Genomic DNA, 22427 nt, shown 5'->3' on the forward strand with positions numbered 1-22427 from the left:
TAATCTTATTTTCATATCAGAACATTTGATGCTTTTCTGTAATGTTCATTAAAAAGTCAGACATATGATAAATGCTCAATTTTTTTTCTCCTTCTTTATAAATTGATTCAAATAAAGGCAAAGGTGCATTTGTATTACTGCAAGAATGAGAGATTAAGACAATTTTTGTCCAAATTGCTTTACTTTTCCTTGAGATTGCCTTTTTTCTTCCAGTATGTTGTAATGGTTTCCATTCAAGTGTTTCCGCTCTTAAGCATCAAGTTTGGGTTTTTTGTCAGTTGTGGAAACTGAAGAAAGGTTTTCACTGAGTGTTAAGCCTGCACAGCTGATATGTTGAAAGGTCATCGTAGTTAAGTGGTCCGAATTCTTGTCAAATCTGTGCCAAGCTCAGGAGATCTTATATAGCCACCATGTCTCTCAACAGAATCGCCAATAAGCTCAGACTTCTAAAAAAGAGAGTAATTATGTTCCATGTTCCAATGCATGTAAACCCCCACACTTTCACTTCATTATCACAAGTAAATCAAATGAAATGCTACTTCATAGAGTAGGGAAAGTGTTCAAAAATACATTAATTCAGAAAACGAACCCAGAACAGATATTTCGTTCATATCAGAACTCTATCTTAAACATCATTTCTAAATAAATTAGATCTATCCTTAGGATAAACAAAATATCTTTTTGTTTTGACATCTCCAAGCATGTAAAACCAAGGATTTGTTTATAGAGAAGGGTGATCAAATATGATATATATTCATGCAATGTTGTATTTCGTCAATATTTCATATGATTATTTATATTGTCAGGAGGGTTGCAATGGGGAGTTCTGTGCTCTTTCTGATCCCGTAACACAAACAGTTTGCCGTGGCAGGTAGAAATAAGGACAAAAGGTCCAGGTTGGGAAGCTCATGTCAGAAGAGAAGATTTTTTTTTGATGGGGGGGGGGGGGGAGATATTGAGCAAAATATTGAGCAAAACAGATTTATCATTCAGCTAGATGTAGTTTATCTAGAGAGCCGAAAAACCTGCTTATAATTGTGTTTTGGAATCTTGTTGCGGCTTGATAATTGGTAAATGCATGTACGAGTAGGTTTTTGGCTGGTCATTTTACCATCAGAACTACAAAATGAAGAGTTGTTACTCATTAGTAACATGTATTGACCTGAGGTTTTTAAATTTTCTTAAATATCAGAAGCTTTTATACTTGTAGAATTTTGACAAGTCACTATCTTTTTTAATAATTTTCAATTTTGTTTTGATTTTACTAACTTTTAGCAGATGCAAAATCTCTTCAAACTAAAAGATTGATATTGAATATGATATGTAAATTTGGGTATGTATTTGTCTTAGTTATCGTAAATAATATGCTTCCTTTAATCCCAAATATAACTTAAAAATTACTTAGGGTAGCTGAGTATTAGCAAGGTCTTCTACCAAAGGCTTACATGGTGAGGTCATGGAATGATGCATGCAGCAAATGAATGGATGAAACGCTCATCCTGATAGAAAGCCACGCAGATTAATAAAGTGTCTAAACTAGATTAACATGCTTAAGACAGATTAACATGCCTGCAACATGTGTTACCTTGCAACAGGGAAGCTATTCATTTCCCCAACAATTACTTTAATCACAGTTTAATGAGGCTTAATGTGTCTGGGAACTTCTCAAGGAGTAGGAATGCTACTAATACATACATCAGAGGAATTACTGGGGAGGATTAGCCGTAACTAATAGCCTGTGGATTATCTGTTGATGTGTGCAGGGATATATTGGCTGCATTGTTCACTGTCATCGCTGCACTGAGATGTATAGGGTGACCTTGCTCAACATCCGGCTCACTGTGGCTCAGTTGCATGGGTTCATTGACTTTGTCTGTTGCATAACTGATCCAGTATCACACAGGTCAATATTTCGTATATATTTAGTGAAGCACTGGTTTATTTAAAAACATGTATTCTAGATCTGTTTAATAGTCCAGTGCCATCTATTTTGAATTCATTTTTTGTTTGCTGAGCAAATTTTTTTTCTTCCAAACTGACTACTGTTGGAATTTTTATTTGGAGAGAGACACAAGTGCTTCCTCTTCTTTTATTCCATGAAAACTTGATTTTAATTTTCTGTTAAGAACACAGTTCTGAAGTGGAAGGCATTAAAGAAGATCTCTTTTCTTAGGGGATCATTTTGCATCCTGCTACTTTTTTCACATAGGTCAATCAAGCGGTAATTTACTTGTTATAATATTGTATGATAAGCAAATGACCTTTGCAAATCTATGCAGTACCTTTCTTATTAGGGGGCCAATTACACTGGCGAGAAATTCTGATTGCATCAACACCTCTCGGAAATCAAGCATTTATAAACAAACGTGGGAAGAATTTCGTAGCAATGGGGCATTGCATGAGAAAATAAATAAGTTCATCCACTGCTCTTGAAATCTTTCAGATAATAATCTTGCATTAGTTACATTTGCCCATTTCGGTAATTGACCTTGAATAATTGCAGAATTAAACCCTCCAGCTGATAACAGAAAACTTTTGTCTTATAACACTATTAATTGCAAACTTTCTCCTAAATGCACTTAATGTCTATGAATCCGCAAGGAAAAAGGTATTTTCGTAAAGACCATAAAGCTAAAATAAAAATCATTGATAAATTTGGCTGCCATAATGACATACAAAATGTTAAGTATTTTGCCTAATTGCTTATTTCTGCAATAAAAGACTAAATAAACAAGAAGCAGAATCCCGCTTTCTGATTACATAACTCCCAGATTTTGTTTGATAATGGCATCGTTTGTCTGTCTAGACTATAAGATATGCTTGGATTCCCCAGACAGTCAGAAAAAGAGGGAAAAAAGAGAGATAGAGAGCGAACACCTTTAAAAAAAAATGTTGACAAGTTAAGCAAGTTTGAGAAACTCCTTCTATCAAGGTGGCCTAACAGGTGGTAACCAACTGTTCAAGTTTAAACTTAAGAGTTTTTCCAGTGCTATTTGGGCAGCTATTTTAACTGTAACTGTTGCTTAGAAATTGTTCAATGGAGGCACTTAGTTGGTCAAGCAGTGGCACATTTGAATTGATGTTGTTGCTGATGCTAATTTATTCTATGATTAATTAATACAAATTTCAATTAGTTTAGCTTATAATTTTATATGAAGTATAAGGTTGTAAGAGAAAGAGAGAGTATGTTACAGGCAGTGTTTATATTCTTATCTTAAACTCTATGATGCATGTTACTTTTGTTGAGTAAAATATATATAGTGGGTCACTGAAAAACTTGAATTTGTGACCATGTACCATTGGGACGAAAGGGATTTTACATGCATATTTTTTTTTTAAAATCTGTTATATGGGAAATGCACATTAAGCATAATTTTTTGGGAGATTTTTGAGCAGCCTTTGACACAAAGCATGATCCAACATGTTGCTCCAGACTCTTTGAGACCATTTATCATTGAAGGAGGCAAATGAAATATCACATTAATAATATCTTTGCACTTGATCACTACGCTTTAATCATACATGTTGAATTCTTAGCAGGAAACTTAATATACAAACGTGGATGATTCATACATGGGAAAGGTTTTTATATAGGGTTTGGTCCAGAACTCAGGTGAAAGGGTTTATTGTACACTTTCAGCTTTAAAGCGTTGGGACTTTGGTAAAAAATCTTGTGTCTCTCTTTCAGTTAGTAGTACGTGTCAAAAAGTTACTCTATTCTTTCAGATTGTTCATGCAAGTACATGTACCAGTACTATTGTTGAGGTTTAATTTGACGAAAAACTTCTATGATACAAAAATTTTGTAAAAATCTTGTGTTTCTCTTTCAGTTAGTAGTACGTGTCAAAAAGTAACTCTTATTCTTTCAGATTGCTCATGCAAGTACATGTACCAGTACTGTTGTTGAGGTTTAATTTGACGAAAAACTTCTATGATAAAAAAAATTGTAACTGAAACATTGATTGCATGATTACTATCAAAATTAATTATAAAGTACATGTTTACAAATAGTTGGAGAAAAAACAGCAATTGGGAGAGCTAGGGTGCTAAGAGATAGTTTTTAAAGGTTGTAGTCTAAGATAATTCATAGCATTTTTATGTTTAAACTCATAACATCCTTCTACCAAATTCCCCACCCCCACCCCATCATAAAAATCGAAGAAAAGCAATATGGGTAGAGGAAGTAAATGAATACTGGTAGGAATTTACTACCATGCAAAGATATATACACTCATTTTAGTGCTAACCTCCCGGAAAAGAGTAATTTGACTTGGAAGTTGCAATGAATCATATTTCTTTCACCCTCCCCCCAAGAAAACTTTCTCTCATTAGACAGACAGAGACCTTTAAGTAGGTTGGTTCAGGATCCCCCTTCAGCTGCAGCTAGCACTGAGGAAGCACCAATGGTCATTAGACACAGAATGCTTTGATGTTTGAAAAGAAGACAGGTTTTGTCACTCCACTTCTCATCAAAGCTGATATTCAGAGCCATTTCTGCTAAAATTCTCTCCATCAAGTAAATTAATGCAGTCAAACTGGTCAGCTTCAGTTGAAATTCATTCTCAAATTGGCCTCCGCTTCACCCAACTGCCCTACTTTCTCCTGATTAGCAGTACCTGTTAAGCTTAAGTCTCAGTACGAGATCCTTTAGTTCAGTTTTAGCATTGCAACTCCATTGCATTGGGTTCAAACATATATAAATGCAGAAGAATACTTTAGTTATTTGTGGGTTCCTCAACATTCATTAAAAAATTTTGAGTTTTGTTGCAGAACCAATCTATGAAATCAAATGTTCAGTTATTTGAGACACAATTGACACAATATTTTGGGGTTCAGTGATCCAAAATCTAATGAAACCAAAATCTTAAGTTGAACTTTTTTGGTCAGTAAGGGTATAAAGGAGAACAAGCTTATATTCACTGACCAAATTAGAATTACCAGAAACAAAATTTTTACCAAACAGTTTTGCTTTTGAGGTCAATTTTTACAAATATTAATGTCATGGAAATATATGTACACAAAAAAAAACAACAACAACAACAACCCTTGATATCTTATTTCTGGATCAATGGTATAATTATGATGGTGCACAACAAAATCCAATCTCATTTGTCTTTCAGATTTGCCTGGTTATTTTATTACAATTCTTACGTAATAACATCATGTGGTTGTGTTTTGCAGGTTGTGTGTATTCCAAAAGAGATGTTCTGGACCTTATTTCAAACCTTAGGAGTCGTACTGGATATACAAATATCACTGGACAACATAACCTCACGTCAGCCATATATCTGCAAGGTCAGTAGAAAAATAGGTCTAATTTTTTTTTGGCGGGTTTAACATCGAATTGAAAAAAAAAAAAAAGAACAGTCTTGAAACAGCAGTCAGTGACGTAAATGGCAGAGATTTTGTGAAGTGGTTTTAAAATAAAAGGAAATCTGTGTACATGTATGTAACGCAGTGTGGTAAAAATATAAAGAAGAAAAAAAAACGGCTCTTGCGCGAATTATGATTGAAGGTTAACCATTATTGAAGATGTAATAGATATTGTTTGACTTGGGTTCTTATAGATATTTCGGAAACGGTTATTAAAAGTGACAAGGCTTTTTATTTGATGTTCATGTTTTGCACTTATACATTGTTATGTTAAAATGTAATGTTTTATGCTGATTTATTAGTATGTGGCAGTTTAGACGGAAAAAATATTTGAAACATATCTAAGACAATAATGATATGAAATTCTGATTTTCTAAGGGCCGATTATTCATCTGTACTCTACGCATCAGAACGCATTTATATTTTCAGACAGATACTTTATAAAAATGACTACGAAATTTATTTTTAATATGCAAAAAGAATCCAAGAATAACCACAAGAACTGCGGATAAGTGCAGATATATATCTCCAGGATTTATTTTGAATGTAAAATCTTTCCAGACAATATTTTGAATTCTCTATTATAATGATAGGGATATTTTTTTTTATCATTTTTATGCATACTCTGAGAAGGTGGCAAGAGTCCATTATTTTTCAGACATAGAATTTTACAAGTATAAGAATAAGATGTTGGCATAAGGGTTAACTTACGAACTTACAAAGCTATTAGTATGTTTGTGATTTTGTCTAGTATGTACTACTTAACAGCATATTCAGTAATTTTCACGAGGATCAAATTTTCACAACTACTTTCACATTTCAAAATATCAAATGCCAAACATTTATGCTATGAGAAACTTTTTGAAATTCAAATAAAGACTGACACCACCCACCAAAACAAAAAATTTAAATGCTTTCCCATTTTCACAAAATTTTGTAACACGTCAAAAAACCACGGATATAAAAAAAAAAACCCATGCATTACATTATAAAATGTAAGCATGATCATTTTGAAAAATTAAAGCTTTCAGGAATATGTAAATGATTCATTTGAATATACATGAGTGGCAAAATAAATATTCATGAGGGATTACATCTATGTAGCAACAAGAGTCTTCCAATTCCTTTGAGTAACAAGCAGTGTCAGAGTCAAATGTCATGTCAAATTCAATTTGAACTTGCTTGTTGTGAAATTGTGAAGAATCTTTGGCAAATTCTTTCTACAAGGCATTTGTTGTGCTGAAGTGTGGAGATGGATAAGCATTACATCTCAGCCATCTCAGCTATTCTCGAGCATGTAAGCTGACTGTGCTAACCTTTAAGGAAAATGAACATATTTATTTCTTTAACAAACATGATTCCAATTTTGTGAAAGATTTTAAACAAGCAAAATCCCCAAGTTCCATTGATTCTTTTGTGATAGTCTGCATGGCCAAAAAAACCCTCTTATTCAATTTGTAAGTATGTTTTGCCAAAATGACAGATTATTAAAGCTTGGACCTATTCCTCTGTTGAAATTTTAATGAAGAATAAACCTGTTCTTTGGTGTCTTGACAGTCTTGTCCGGGCTAGCTTACCATTCTTGTAGTTTTGGGGTCAGTTTAAGGTGCACTAGTGTTTCTCTGGTGTCACGTCCTTTCTATAAGCATCCCATTGTTGTATTTTGGGGGTCAGTTTTCGGTGCACTCCTTGGGGATATAGACCCACTTTCTACAGGTTCACCTGAGTTCAGTGGAGCTTCTTTCCTGGTATTCTTTTACATGCTCCTCCCAGCAGGAAGTTTCCCCTCAGAGTGGGTCCCTGAGGTGCTAGGTATTTAACAAGGTTTCTATGATGCCTGCAAACAGCTGTGAAGTATGCTTGCAATCAAGCAAGCTTTTAAAGACTCTGAGACAGTGTAGGAGTTATGAATGAAGAATATTATTGACTGTATCAGACCAAATGTATTCTGAATATGTCAACACCAAGTAATTGATACAGATGATATCGGGGTAACCAGGCATGTTTTGCCCAAGACATTTTGAAGGAAAAGTCAAGACATTGACAAGTCATGATTAGATTAGATCTCCAGAGTTCTTCTTGCAATTTGACAAGAGGATCTGCAATAGGATTGACAGAAATAGTTCTCAGTTTTATTGCAAAATTAAACTGACTTGGAGCATGTAGGTATTGGTGACTAAAGATGGTTTGTCTTTAACTACAATCTTATGGTAGCTTTACCATTGGTTGTAGTCTTGGACTGTATATTCATGTAAATTCTGTATGTATTAATTAGTCAACAAGTAAGAAAATTAATTAAAAACAAAAAGAATAGCACCAAGAATTTCTTACAGCCTCATTATAAGTTTATTAAAGCTTTTGCATTGACTAAACTCAGAATAAGGAAAGATGGCAGCAGCAGATTTTCAATTTCAAGTCATTATCTCTTTTATGAATGAACGTCCAAAGCAATTAAACTTGGCTACTGCCTCAGAGCAAGCCCCGCTGTTCATTGATTATCAGCTTGTATCCAGTTTCTTTCATTCATTCATACTTTTTAAGATTAGCAGGAAATTTTTAGCTGAGTAGAAAAAAAAACTTTATTTTTTTTGTGCGTGTGTGCTAAGGTTAGAGTTTCAGGCAACAAGAGCAAGTAGCTGATATGCAGATGCTGAGGATTCATTCATAAATTGAGAACACACTAGGCTCTCCCCCTTTCTTTTTGTTCATCAATTACATGTGCATCCTAGACAAATCATTAGTTTGCATGTGCACTGCCAATATTTGTCCTCGATTAGGCTTAATATATATAAGTTGTATAACTGTTATCAAGCATTGATGATTCTGGCAGAGAGTTGTTTGAACTGATTCAAGGAACACACAAAAAAATGACTTTGATCCCAACACACAGAAATGACCCTGTACCAACACTGCTGACAAGCCAGTTTTGTCATGTTGATATAGAGGCCAAATATATATTGACTAGTAATTTCTGATCTGCTGAATGTTAAGGAAAACACAAAAAAGGGATTTCTTGCTTTATCACACCATGACGATGGTTTTGCTGACACCTTGAGTGGAGTGCAGTTGCAGTTGTTTCAATATTCTCTATTTTACTGGCTACTCACAATTTTGAGATATAAGCCAAATTGCTTGTAGTAATTCCTACAGACCCATGGCAAATTATTTATTAGTTAGAATATGTACCACTCCTATTTGACCCAATAACCAATTCCAGGTTAAGAGTCTACACTGTCCATCCCTATAGTGATGTAGCTTACATAAGTGTACATTGTACTTGGGATCATTTCTGAATTTCTATTTTTAAGATTTTAGAAACTCTTTTTTCTTGACCTTTGTGATGCTTCCCAAGCTATTAGTAATTATAAGTTGAGCTATTTGTCACCTTGGTTCGTTGAAATTGGCATTGCAGCTTAATTTTGCTAATATCTGTTACTTAGGTAACTAGCTAATATGTACTTCTACATAGGTAACTGGACAAATTCCACACATGTATGAAGTCCACATGTATCTAAATTTCTTCGTAGACACTCTGTCATCACAAAAGTTATCCACACTGGATAAAAATTGATCTGTATTATTATGCAGGCCAGACGGCTAGGCTTTCGGATCCCAGTGGGATTGGTCTGACATGGCTTTTAGTTATGCTGCCAGACACTACATCATCTCAACCTAACCTTGTGATTGATTGAGACGTGTCCATTCAATACAATGCAATAACAACACAATAAAACCTGCTTCCAACATGCATTTTACGATGGTGCCATGAAAAACAGCTTTGTAGACCCAAGACTGTAATACAGACAGGGGTTCCTGAAGGACATATCTGGCATTTTTGGAAATCGTTCCCTGGTTGTGTTAGGAATGCACCTCACACATGCACAGCTTTCTGACTGATTTCCTTAATTGTGATCTAGTCTGACAGATGCTGTGATAGAACATAGAATGTAGGTGGCAATTCTACACCTGCACACAACTACATGCTGTATCTATTGCGTCCAGATTTTCGCCTCCTGGTCGAATTATATCTTTTGCAAGATGTGCTAAAACAAATTTGCATTTGAGGCTATTTGAAGAATATTTCATTTAGTTAGTAAAATAAAACTGAATCTTCTCTCTTACTTCTGGTAGAAGATAAGTATGTTTCATAGATATTAGTAAAATATCCCTTTCCATAATGATAAGACAAAATTATATGTCTTCATATACTGATGAATTAGTTGACATCCGGTATATAAATTTTATTGTCATTTTTGCAATGATTAAATGAAATGCATCGCTGAGTGACCTTTAATGCCCATTTTTGCAATGGTTATAAATATATCTATGAATGACCTTGCCTGAGAAATGTCCATGTCAGACAATCTCTTTGATCTTCTGGAACAGTAATGAACTGCACAGATATATTGAATCAGAGTCTTGGATGCCACAATTCTTGGAGGAAGGGCCAGTCTGCTTTGGTTGTGCATTCTTGTGGCAAAAGCATCTGTTTTCAGCCCCCCAAGGTATGGGAAAGGTGGGCGCAATATCCAGCCATGCAGGTGTTACTACATAGGACATTTCCTGAAATAACCCAACAGATCTGAAGGCTATCGGTCCTCCATCTCTAATGATTCTGACACTGCCTTTGGTATATCTGTCCAATTCTACTTGTATCCAATTTGTTTTTGCAACCTTGAGTCGCTAGTGTTCCCTGTCTGACTGACTGCACTCTTATAGGTGGCTGTAATCTGAGGTCAAATGTAATTAGTGTCCAAGTTGATTTAGATATAATTCAGACCTCACAAAGGCGGTTATTTATAGGGTGATGGTAATTCATAGATTTCTTTTATTCAGCAGAGAGAGAGAGAGAGAGAGAGAGAGAGAGAGAGAGAGAGAGAGAGAGAGAGAGAGAGAGAGAGAGGAAAATGACAGCTTCAAAAGAAAACTGAACTTACTGTGTTCTCTAGCCAAATATTAAAGACAGCAAGAACTGACAGGTTTTATTTCATAGTGTATTTAAGGTACTCCACAAAAATGACACCTTCAGGTTCCTCTTCCTCTTCTTTATATGTAGATAGGCCAATGGTTAAGTGGAAGCAGTGGTTCAGACAAATTCTCCTCTGCTGTGGTTCTCTGATTTTTGCCCCATTGACGTAACGTTTGATAACACGTACTGGTTATTTTTCCGACATTTATCTGAGAGACCCCCACAAGTTAAGCAGTTCCATCTATGTTTCCTGTCAGATCAAAGGCCCAATGATCCATCAACCCTACCATAACCTTTATTCCTGGTATTCTGTTATGTCCCATGGAATATACATCACTGAGGGGAGAGGGTCTCAGCCAGCTGCAGTAGAATCATTGCAGCACATACGGTCATAAGAACATGATTTCTTCTTCAGAGAGATCGGTAACTTGTCAAGGTGGAATATCTGTCCCCATACAGTGCCCTAGTGCTGGTACCTAAGTACATAAGACCTTACTGCACTTGTGATTTTTTAAAATTCTTTTAGAGCTTATAATTTTTGCATCTGACTGTAAAATAATTAGAAATTTGTGAATATTTTTTTGAAAAGTTTAGATCCTATAGACTGTCTGCTGTTAATTACACTCAGAAAGATTGACAAATTTGACAAATTAAAAAAAAAAAGATCAAGGTAATTTTTTAAGGTCATTTAATTGTCATAAATTATACAATAATAAGTAGGTAGAAAAAATTGTTATTACCTGGTACTGTGGAATTATTTAATTTCGTTAGGGCCAATTTTCGTGGATTGTTGGTTTTTTTGCTTATTCGTGGGAATGTAATTTCGAGGTTGCATCCATTTTCATTTTCGGTTAGAAAGAATACTTCCACAGTATAATGGATCAAATTGAAATTAAAGCTTTTCTTTCCTACTAAGCCATATATAATCATATAATAATATAGCAACATGCAATTTATTTCCTATTTCATATGAACATGATTTTTCAAAGTAAATCTATGAACCTGCAAATGATTTAGTTGAATTGAAGTAACCTTAAAAGAACACATTGTCAACCAAAAAAAAGATGAACTGCTAAGGAGTTGGAAAGCATGGTTGTCTCTTCATTATCATGTATTGAGAATGGGCCAATATCAGTGCTAAAGACAATACAGCTTTATTGTCTTCATATTGGCTGATTTAGCAAGTTAGAGAGAGAGAGAGAGAGAGAGAGAGAGAGAGAGAGAGAGAGAGAGAGAGAGAGAGAGAGAGAGAGAGAGAGAGAGAGCTACTTTGCTGGCAATTAAATTCATAAATAATAAAATGGCCCAGTATTCGAACTGGTGTAACTGTCACATTTGCCTTTAGATTTGATCTATGGTTTTAAATTTTTCTTATCATCTTGTCTTGCATATTGTTTATGTAATATTGATTAATATCTGACTCCAATTACTGTAATATTTCATTAATTTATTTTATTAATAAAAATATTCATTGATTGTAAATATGATAAACAAGTTTTGCAGGTCTTACAAATTTCATTACCATACATTTTATTTTTCAGATTCGAGCCGATATCTAGCAGTGACAGAGACAATGTTAAATGAATCGTTAAGGATTTTGAAAGACAATAGTGAATTGACTTTTTTAATAACTATGAAACAAGAAAAAGGAAATTCTGGTAGCCTTTTAGCTTTTTCATCAGAGGTGCTCAGGTGAGTCAAATACTTTCCGCCATTATTTTTTTCACAACTTTTAATATACTGCATGATTTTGTTCTGCATCACTCTTTAAATCGAAATAGGCTTTACCCAGATTCCTTTGCCTTATTTTATTTTTTTTTTTAAATCAGACTGAATTCATTCCCAATAAGTTTCAAATTTTGTATATCAGTTAACAGTTTGTATTGAAAACTAGCACGCATTAGTCTACGTCCAGCTTTTACTTAGCCATGCATTTTTTCAATTCATTCTCATGATGATTCTTCAATTATTTCTGTTCTTCTGTTAGTTATAACAGTCGTACAAGATTTCTATCTGGATTTCCCAATCTGAGCATTGAAGGGTTTTATACTCACTCCCTGTATTCTAAGACATTGTACTCTGCAAGTATCTGATTGGAGGTAGCGATTTCTTGCATACGAGGTTAATTTATGTCAGACAGTTTGATGGGTTATCATCAGGTCCTACTGATATTTGCGATTTTTCGTGATAGATTTGATTAAAAGATTATAGGTCTTATAATAGCGATGGGTTCTTTGTTTTTTATGACATATTATATTGATATGAATTAATAAAAGAAAATATGCGTAAACCTTGAGTATAGACTCTTAAATTTAATAGCTGCTCTGTAGGAAATATCGTTTTTGATAAAAAACCAAGAGTTAAATCATTTTGAATCAAATTTTGCATGACGTAAAAGTTCTTATATGTTGGCTAGCTAGAAATATACAGGTAACATACCCCATTTCACAAGTTCAGCAATTTCTAAAAATAATTTTGATTGTGAATTGAAACATTTGTTTCCTAATTAATAAAAGAAAAACAAAAAATCATCTTTATCAAAGAAACCTATGCAGGTACATTTTTTCAGGAGATGACAGAATGTTATTTAAAAAAGGAAAAAAAGGGATTTTAGGTTTTAGGCAGACATGCACGCATTCTAATATATACTATCGGAGAATTATCAAAGGATGTACGATTAGAGACGATGAGTAATCCTTTAAGGTAGCTAGCATTTGTTCTTGTGGGTTCCAGTGTCAGGAATGCACAGCACTTCCGGCCTACAAACAGATGACTGAATTATCTGCCCCAAGGTCACCAACGTTAAATCTTCGGAATCCCAATTTCCCTTTTCCAGATTAAAAAAAAAAAAAAAAGAGAAAAGAAAAAGAGAAACAGCTTCTGACATAAAAATAGTTTGGCCTACTAGCTGCCTTTACCCTTTTTACTGTACACCAAAATAAACATTTAATCACTGGACAGGTCTCGAGGTGGGTGTGCTTGGTAGATAACAACTAGGCGATTCTCTTTCTCCTCCCTTCTTTTTATTGCAGGCTGAGAGGCTGTTTTAAGAATTTTTACAATATTGTCTTTATAAAAAAAAAAAAGGTCACAGGGTAATTATTTTTTCAATTGTAAGGGGATAAATTCGTTCGATGTTTCATTTTATCATCAATTTTTAAAAAGTGTTGTTACGAACAAAATTCCGAATCTGCTTTTTTATTTCGATACTGTAACGATTCCCTATCTCTTCGTCCTATAACGATGACTTCTGTTCGAATAGGGTGAAGCAAGGATCGGCAAAGCATATTTCCCCCGTCTTATGTTTTCTAATTGCTAATCTTGTATAACGATAAGAAACTCCTATATATAAATAATTTTGGAAGGGAACTGTGAAGACATTGCGATCACCTCTCGGTCAGGTCGCTCTGAGTCTATGTGGGTTTTTAGCTGACTTGATTGTTTTTTTTTCTGGCAATTGATAGCTTTTCTTGCCAAACGAATATTGGTGATTGTAAAAGCAGAGTATATGGAGGAATATTCAATGAGGATTTGCGACCGTGCCAAGCCGACTTAATCATTCTAATCAAATAAACAGGAGTATAGCCAAAGAAACAAATTCATACCTTTGATAAAACATTTAAGCAAGCAAATTCCTATACATATCTGTAGCAACATCAGCTCGTTACTTATCCCCAGCGGATTTGCTTGACATGAATTAATGAGAGAAGAGCTTTAGAACAATTAGTCTTCTTCCAATTGTACAGTTGCCCAGGTTCCTATATTATTTTTTTTACTCGTTAAGAATTCAGTTGAAATATGCTGCAGTTTGGTAAATTTAATTTGAAGAGAAGTGTGGAATGAGTCTTACATGCATTTTTGGAAAATTTCACGATAAGCAAGTTATGTTCTAGTTCATTTGAACTTTGGTTATAATTATGGTGGGAATCAGAAGAAATCTTTGAAATTCAGAACAGTTCCTTTAGATCATTATAATGTCTGGTAAAAAGTAAGTCAAAAAAAAATTTTTCAGTTTATACATAACCTTACAATGCCGTTCTGAGTGCTAAGATTCGTGCTCGGAGAGTAATTGGGTCATTTACCTATAAAACTCAATTTTTCGCTGTTTTTTTTTATGTTTCATCTTTTGCCACCAAAGAACTTCCGGTCTTGTAGACATTTTCTCCTCTGTATTGAATTATCAAGGCTGCGCTTCACTGCCTTTTGAAGAACTCATTTCATTCAGAAAACATGTAAGCCTGTTTTTCACGGTACAGTTTTGATTGGTGGTGTGGCTTTCCTGTCTGGCTCTCTGGTTGGTCCTTGGCAGTTTTTTATGTTGCGACGTTTTGAATGGGATGAAATTTGACAAGGGTAGCCCCGCTGTTTTGTGCACCATAATTGCCGGCACACGACAGGCTCTTTAAGTGCAAAATAAAAAATTCAGTACAACCCCTTCAGCTGTCTCGTAGCTGTGTTATATGGCAATAAATTTCACACAAGTCAGAAAAAAATATGAATGTGTGGTCTACCATGCAGTTGTTTTACTGCGCCCATAATCCAACCACAAATATTGTATTTGATTAAAAAGAAATTAAGTCATTGAAGTCGTATATTAAACTAAAATTCTGTGGTTCCTTTTATAATTTTGTTTTGACTATCAATCTATGTATTGCCTGTAACTGCCAGCAGTAAAACTTATTTCAATTAGATTCTGCAAAACATTACTGTCCTTTCTGTCTTTCTCCATCCCTTATCATAGCAGTAATGAAAGAGGTTTTACATTAGCATTACTTCTTAGATATAGCATGCCATTTTATTTTCACCGAAATTGTTAAATCTACATAGTCCATTTTTATGATGTGCTAGTTTCATACCCAAGTTATAAACTATGTGTAGCATGAATACTATATTTTTTTCTTTCTCTGTTTTTTTTTTAAAATTCCACCCAATAACATTCCCAGCCCCACTCCCCCAAAAATGGATTGTTGTGTAAATTTTCATGATTTTGATTTTGAATTGCAGATTTTTTGAGATCGAGAGCAAAGGTCTGGAGGATGAGCTTCGCATTCACTACAGCCACGACCAGCACCACTACATTTCTACATTCCGATACAGACTTGCCGACGACAAGTGGCACAAACTCGCGGTGACCTTGTCGGGCAACCATGTGACTTTATACGTGGACTGTTTAAAACTATACGAAAAGATTATACAAACTGTTGATCGTGTGCCGCCGCAATCTTCAAATCTCCAGTTGTTTGTCGGCCAGCAAAACAGACAACATGCTCTTTTTAGGGTAAGTATAAGTAAGGGTAGTCGTGTAATATGAAAATGTACTGTGTAAAAGAGTGGGATTTCTTTTAAGCAAGACTAAAATTTGAAGCTTTTTTCAGAGAATGAAGTTCATCATTTTTTTTTTTTTGACACTAGTAATTTGGGTGATTTCAAAATTTTTCCACCACACAAGTATACATGCATTATCTCACAACTTAGTTTTTGCATTGATTTTGTATTGACTGTCCACCATGAGCTCAACTATCATGGAAACTTTGATTTTAAGGATTTTTGATTTTTGACCTCCCAAATTAGAATGCAGCCAAAATTATCTGCTATTTGGGATTTTATGTTAAAGGCTGTTATATGCTGCCAGAGGAGGAAAGGAAAGTAGCTTTCTCTCAAAAAGTTCTCCAATCCTCAAACTTTAATCAATTTACAGAAGCTATAGGAATTCTCTATTTTAACCACAAATGGCTATTTTTGGGACTCAAGATATCACTTTCTTGCAAAACACCTACTTTTAAAAGCTAGGTAGCAGATGGTTTCAAATTTTCATTAACAAACCCATAAATAACTGAAGAAGACAAATGTTTACAATGGATTGAACAAGAAACAGAACCAGAGATGACCTAATATCAGCCAATCCCTTTTTTCTTTTGCCCATCCTCTTCAATATTCTTAGTTTTTTTGTTTCTTTAGGGGTTTTTTTTTTGTTCAGGGGAAAATAAATTGATCTGATTATTGTTAACAATATGGTGATGACAAAAGGATGTTAGGTTAAGAGTCATCTCAAGAGAGTACATAACATTTCTACATAATTCTCAACAATTAGTTCTCAAGGTTGCATGGAAACAGTCATGGGTAGAAATGAGAAAAGTCTAAAACTTTTATGTTTCATCAGCGTCTGCCTATAGAAGAGGGGCGGAAGAAAAAAATTTTGGTGAAAAAGGCATAAACTTCCAAAGTGTTCTCGCTGTTCATTCAGAATCGCATTTATTTGCCAAGCAGTGGCAATATTTCAAATTGTCTTCGACATAAAACAATCCATTTTTTAAGCCGCCTGGATGATACACCTATAAGACAGACGAGATATGCAGGAGAGATCTTTTAAATGTGTTGTTTACAGCCCTCAGATTCCCAACAGACACCAGACATTGTGTTTCTAGAACCTATTACCAATTGATGGAATTAGAAGCAAAAAATTGTTCCTCTGCCAAGGTTCCTCTTTTCCTCATAATTATTGATTTCTAGGCATTTGGCCTTTGTTTTCTTTCTCTTCCTTTCTCTCTCTCTCTCTGACTTTCTCTCTCTCACAGTCTCACCCCCTTATAGTTGAAGATGCAATGTACAATACATGTAATTACAGTTAATCTCTCTCTCTCTCTTTCTCTCTCTCTCTCTCTCTCTCTCTCTCTCTCTCTCTCTCTCTCTCTCTCTCTCTCTCTCTCTCTCTCTCTCATATATTAATAGATCTATCGTTGAATTGGAAAGAGGAGAGTACAGTACTTATACAGTATAATGTATTTACACAGATTAATTCATTTTTCACTGATATACCTCAAGAGACGTATTCAGATAAAAAACAACATTGCGCTAATCTCCAAACAGTCATCAAGTATTCACAGTAATGGCGATCGCTTTTGATTGCGCATTTCTTATTTTGATGTGGGAGATGGACCTCTGGATATGGATGTAGCTTATTTATTAATTTCTCAGCGCTGAAGGCACGGAAGAACATTCACACCAATTGACATCATTTAAGTAAATAATTCAGGCATTATCAGGAATGGTTTTATGGTATACCCTCGAGGTCACAAGGATTTCGTGAGGATGAAAAAATAAAATCCGAAGGGAATAAAACTTTTTTTTAAAGAAGGCCAAACTAAGGTGCATTTGCTTTATGCATAGATTTAATAATTACCATCATTTTCAGTAGAGGAGGAATAAGTTTTTTTTTAACTGCAGTATCAATAAAAAAGATTAGAGGATTTGAGTTTCAACAGAATAAATAACTTGATAGAAAAAAGTAATAGTTTAAATGAAACTAACACCAGTGTATGTCTATTTCTATATAATAATTATTGTTGATGTGTGTATTTTAAAATAGAGTATATTTCTATTTTGTTTTACAGGGGGGTTTACAAGATGTACAAATTGTCACACAAGCTCACGGTCATCTTTTACAATGTCCAGTAACAAGTGAAGAAGCAGGTAGGAACCATTTGTTGATAATTTTTAACATAGTTTTACCATAGCAATAAAAACTCGAAAATTGCTTTTTATTTTGAGCCATGATTAATTTTGAAGTCTTTAACTTTAGAGTTTTATAAAATCATTTAAGATAGATTATTGATTATCAGATTACAGAAATTCTTCTTTCTCTTATTTCAGATTGTCCTACATGTTCACATTATAAAGCCTTACAGCATCAGGTGAAAAAACTGTCCTCCTTAAACCAAAATCTGTCATTAAAGGTAGGGGGTTAGGAAGAACAGCTCCCTTGACATGCATGGCTGTTGTATCCATATGACTCCACCCCCAAGTGGTTTTGTTATGTTTCAAAACTTGATGACCTCTACAAGTTTGATGGAGATATTTTACCTCCACATTCAGAAGAGCAGAGGTCATTTGAGGTCACATTGTACATGCAGATTATTTAATTTGTTAATATCCTGAATTATTTTCAAAACTTTCTCTTGTATCTGTAAATATCAATATTCTAATTTGTATCTGTTTTCCCTCAGTATCCATTACTATGGCTTTAAAGTATGGAATACATACCTTCTTTCATTTCTGAATGGTTAATGAATAGTTAAGTTGCTAATTGCTCCGAATCTTGAGTTGCTTTTATGCATTTATTTCTGACAGATTATGGTTTCCTTTTGTGTATAGATATATATTTTTATAATTTTTTGATGTTTTGATTTTTCATGATCCATTTACAAATTCAAATACAAAATAATGAATGATTTTCAAAAGCACTGAGAAAAGACTATATAGTTCTTTATGCTAACATGATGTAATGCTCATTTTAGCTCCAGAAAGCAGAGGAGAGGATCAAAGAGCTTGAGCAGTGCGAGTGCCACAAGGGCTGTATCTACAACGGAATGTCAAAGAATGAGGGCGAAGAGTGGCACCCTGACCACTGCACCCTCTGTTCTTGTAAAGTAAGTTAATTCAATCCTTGTAAAACAACGGCTTGTGGTTGTTGTGGAGCACCAAACACAATTACTGTAACAGATTCATTCATAGCAGCAAGGCCACAGTCATTGTCTGTTACTCATTTATTGAATGTTTGGTAATCAGTTGCTGAATGCCTTTAATCATAGTTTTGATCTCGTTCCGACACACCTAAATTCTTACTGATTTGTGGTGGTGTTTATGTTTTTAAGACGAGTTCATTTTCAAATAATTTGTCAACAAAATATTAAATATACTGTACATGCTGTCTCTATATCTGTTACAATCTTTCTACAACAATAGTTCTGCATTTCTAGTACAGAAAAAGTTGTTATTTAAGGGTGGGGAAAATTTACACAAGTTGAGCTGTGGGACTAAAACTGCGTAAAATACCCCTGCATGTATAGTTACAAATATGAAAGTTTTAGTGTAGTAAATCACTCAACTGTGTATACTGTTTGACCATAGAAAATGTGTATTTAACTACCGTACCAGCTTAAATAACCACTTTAAAGTGGTTATTTGAATGGTACTGTCAACAGTACCATTCAAACACTTATTCATTGGAATATATCCTATTCTGTCTCCTCTACATTCTAAATTTCCCAGGGTATTGACAGAAATCTATTACTATATGTACTGTTACCATGTTAAATGTTTGTTAATGGCAATCTTATAAAAATCTGTGTATACATATTCATTGCGAAGGGTTTTAGAGTCCAGAAGGAAAATAAACTTATTGATTTGATAGTGCTGTTAGAAAAAAATGGAAAAGAAAGTGATAGTTGTATGAGAAGGAGCAATCCAAGAGCACTGACCGATTGAAGCGTGTAAACAAATCATGTTTTGGCAAATTCTATTTGTTTAGAGATATTATGCATTTTGTTCAAAAATCACTTGTTTGACATCTGTTGAATGGAGGCCAGAAAAATAAAAGTGCTAGAATCTTTAACCTGGTGGATGAAAATATACTGAATTTTTTTCTTTTGGTATAGCATCTGGTGCGTGTAGTAATTTTGTGAGTATTTATATATCTTGAATCCTGGAAGGTTTCAGGAAATAGATTTTTGCACTTTATTAAAACAGAATAAAATTAAGTTAATAAGCTTCATTCAGATTTTGGTCTCTCCAATCTCTGGCTCAGACAGCCATTTGTAAATTCAAATAGATCCAGTTGTAATAAGCTGTGGCATTAAGTGATATTTATGAAAACACTGAAATCTGAAATTTTCGATTTTGATAAAAAGTTTGAGACAAGTCGGCAAATATGCCTTAATGGGTTTCTTTCTCTTGAAATTAAACATTTAGTTTTAAGGTACTTCACTACACCGAGACTTATACTTTTTAAGACACTACGTCATAAGATGGCGATTTAAATGTTTTGTTAAACTGTTTGTATCAATCGATTCAGATGTATATCGTCATAGCTCAGTGGTTAAAGTATCAGGCATGTGAACCGCAGGTCATGAGTTCGAATCCACCTGGGGCTTTTGTATATGTTTACTGAATGAAATTTTTGAAAATATTATTTTTTAACTAAAATTGCAATATTTTCGCCTATTTGACATATATACTTCTTATCCATCATGCTTTCTATCATAATCAAGTAATTTTCTGCTGATTTGAGAAACTTGTTCAAGGTGTAGTGAGGCACCTTAAAAGTTCAATTTTTTTTTGGACATGAAAACAAAGTTTAACAACCCACTGTGTTTAAGCAAATTAACTAGTTTGGAAGGAACAGCTATAACTAGGTTGAACTGTATTTTATATTTGTAAATCTTATTCATGTAATATATGACATGTGGAGAAATGATCATGACTGTTTGTTTCAGAATGGTACAGTGGACTGTAAGAAGGAGGACTGTCCCCCTGTGAAGTGTGACCACCCCACATTTAGGGAGGGACAGTGCTGCCCCCAATGTTTTAGTAAGTATTAAATACATTGTATCATTGGGGGGGGGGGTGATTTCATGGGGAATATTTCCTTTCCCAGGCCTTATAATGGCTCATATGGCCAAAAGGCAAATAGCTCCCCTACAATGAAATACTTGTTGATGTCATTTAATAAATGTAAATACTGCATGTTCAACTGAAATAGTTACCTTAAATTAGTACATTATGTACTGACTTACAGCTAAGAAGACATTGGCTACTATTTTTCTAATCATAACCATTGTTGATGAGCCACTCACATACTTCTTTTAAAAAAAGGTAAATTATAGAAAAATACATCTATCAAGCTGAAAAACGAAATTCAATTAAATTTTAGATTCCTGTACAAGGGCACGCCAAATACTGTTGGTTTTTATTAGCTAAAGTTGCTTTGCAACTTTATTGCACCACTATGATTTAACCCAAATTTATCCAATTAGAAGAAATGAGGTGTGGAAAATGATGCAAAATGTTGAAAATTCAAGCTTTGAAGAATTAGAATTTTATGACTCTTAAAAACAACAAGAGATGAGTAAGTTGGATCAAGATCCCTTTGTTGAGGATAAATTCAAAGGCGTCTAAAAAAAAAATGAAACATGTTGGAAGAATTAAGACATTTGCAAAAAGGAAGACTCTTCGTTATTGGAGAGATGATGTGTGTCAAAATATATTACTCCAATGTTTCACAGTGTTATCAAATAGAATATAAACACTTGGCTTTTATCTTCTAATTCAGTGAAGTGCGACAATTTTCTGGCATCATCACTACCGAAAAATTCAGATAAAAGTGAAGGGGGAAAACATGAAGAGACGTATGAAAAGCTATTTTAATTCAAAGCTCACGTTTAGTTTATTATAATGTTAATGTGAAAGAATATCTATTTAATAATAAAAGATATTCCCCAAAAAACAATGCAGATATTACTTTGATATTAAAGTCTGACATTACTTTCCCACAGCCATATTTTTTCTGTATAAAGAAGAACATCCATTAAATAATAAAAGATATTCCCCCAAAAAAACAATGCAGATATTACTTTGATATTAAAGTCTGACAATTACTTTCCCACAGCCATATATTTTCTGTACAAAAAAGAAGAAAAATACATCCCAAAGATTATTTATGACATAATGGGCAAAAAACAAACCAACAAATTTTCAAGAAGTCTAGTTCCTCATTATATATCAAAAATGATATTTTATGCCACTCGTAAAGTTTATGGCTTTTCTTGCACGTCCTTATCAACGTTTTTGACGTCTGCTTGTGTGGAGCCACCATATTAAATTTTGAGTGTGTTCCCATACATTTGAACCTTCTCAATAGGTTGTCATCATTAAAGAAAGCCTATTACCACCCACAGATAGCGGGGTAACAGATTTTATAACACCAACAGGATGAGCACATATAACTTATACTGGAATCCATATAGTTTATTTCCCTCACGCTAAGCTAAGGGCTTTTGGGTTCTTTCTGAAGAATACATAAATTATGAAAGAGGTTGCAGATTTATTTTTCATATTTATGTAGCTTGTTTTTTTTTTGTGTTTCGTGGGGAAGGTTTTTTTTTTTGTTATTTTGGAGAAAAAAGAGAAATGTTAAATTATAATTGAAAAGACAGGATGGATCTGAAAGAAATTGGTTGGTTTGAGTCATTTATGAAATGGGCCATAAAGGCACGTTTCAATGAATAATTTATTTGTGAGAAGAGAATTT

At 34.1% G+C, this 22427-nt stretch overlaps 1 protein-coding gene across 5 annotated transcripts in view; it reads left to right on the plus strand.

Annotated features, from left to right (window-relative positions):
* The window catches only part of LOC105344586 (protein kinase C-binding protein NELL1), a 40591-nt gene that overhangs the window by 8383 nt on the left and 9781 nt on the right, over positions 1-22427 (plus strand). For 4 of the 5 annotated variants that reach the window (XM_034462152.2, XM_066070826.1, XM_020073763.3 and 1 more), the window contains 7 exons: positions 5182-5295; positions 11884-12034; positions 15347-15620; positions 17734-17812; positions 17993-18075; positions 18637-18768; positions 20614-20707. In XM_034462152.2, coding sequence (XP_034318043.2) covers positions 5182-5295; positions 11884-12034; positions 15347-15620; positions 17734-17812; positions 17993-18075; positions 18637-18768; positions 20614-20707 — 927 coding nt within the window. The remainder of the gene's footprint in view (positions 1-5181; positions 5296-11883; positions 12035-15346; positions 15621-17733; positions 17813-17992; positions 18076-18636; positions 18769-20613; positions 20708-22427) is intronic. The other variant, XM_034462153.2, reaches the window with a different exon arrangement.

This window comes from Magallana gigas, chromosome 9 (genome assembly GCF_963853765.1).
Source record: "Magallana gigas chromosome 9, xbMagGiga1.1, whole genome shotgun sequence".
Lineage (NCBI taxonomy): Eukaryota > Metazoa > Mollusca > Bivalvia > Ostreida > Ostreidae > Magallana > Magallana gigas.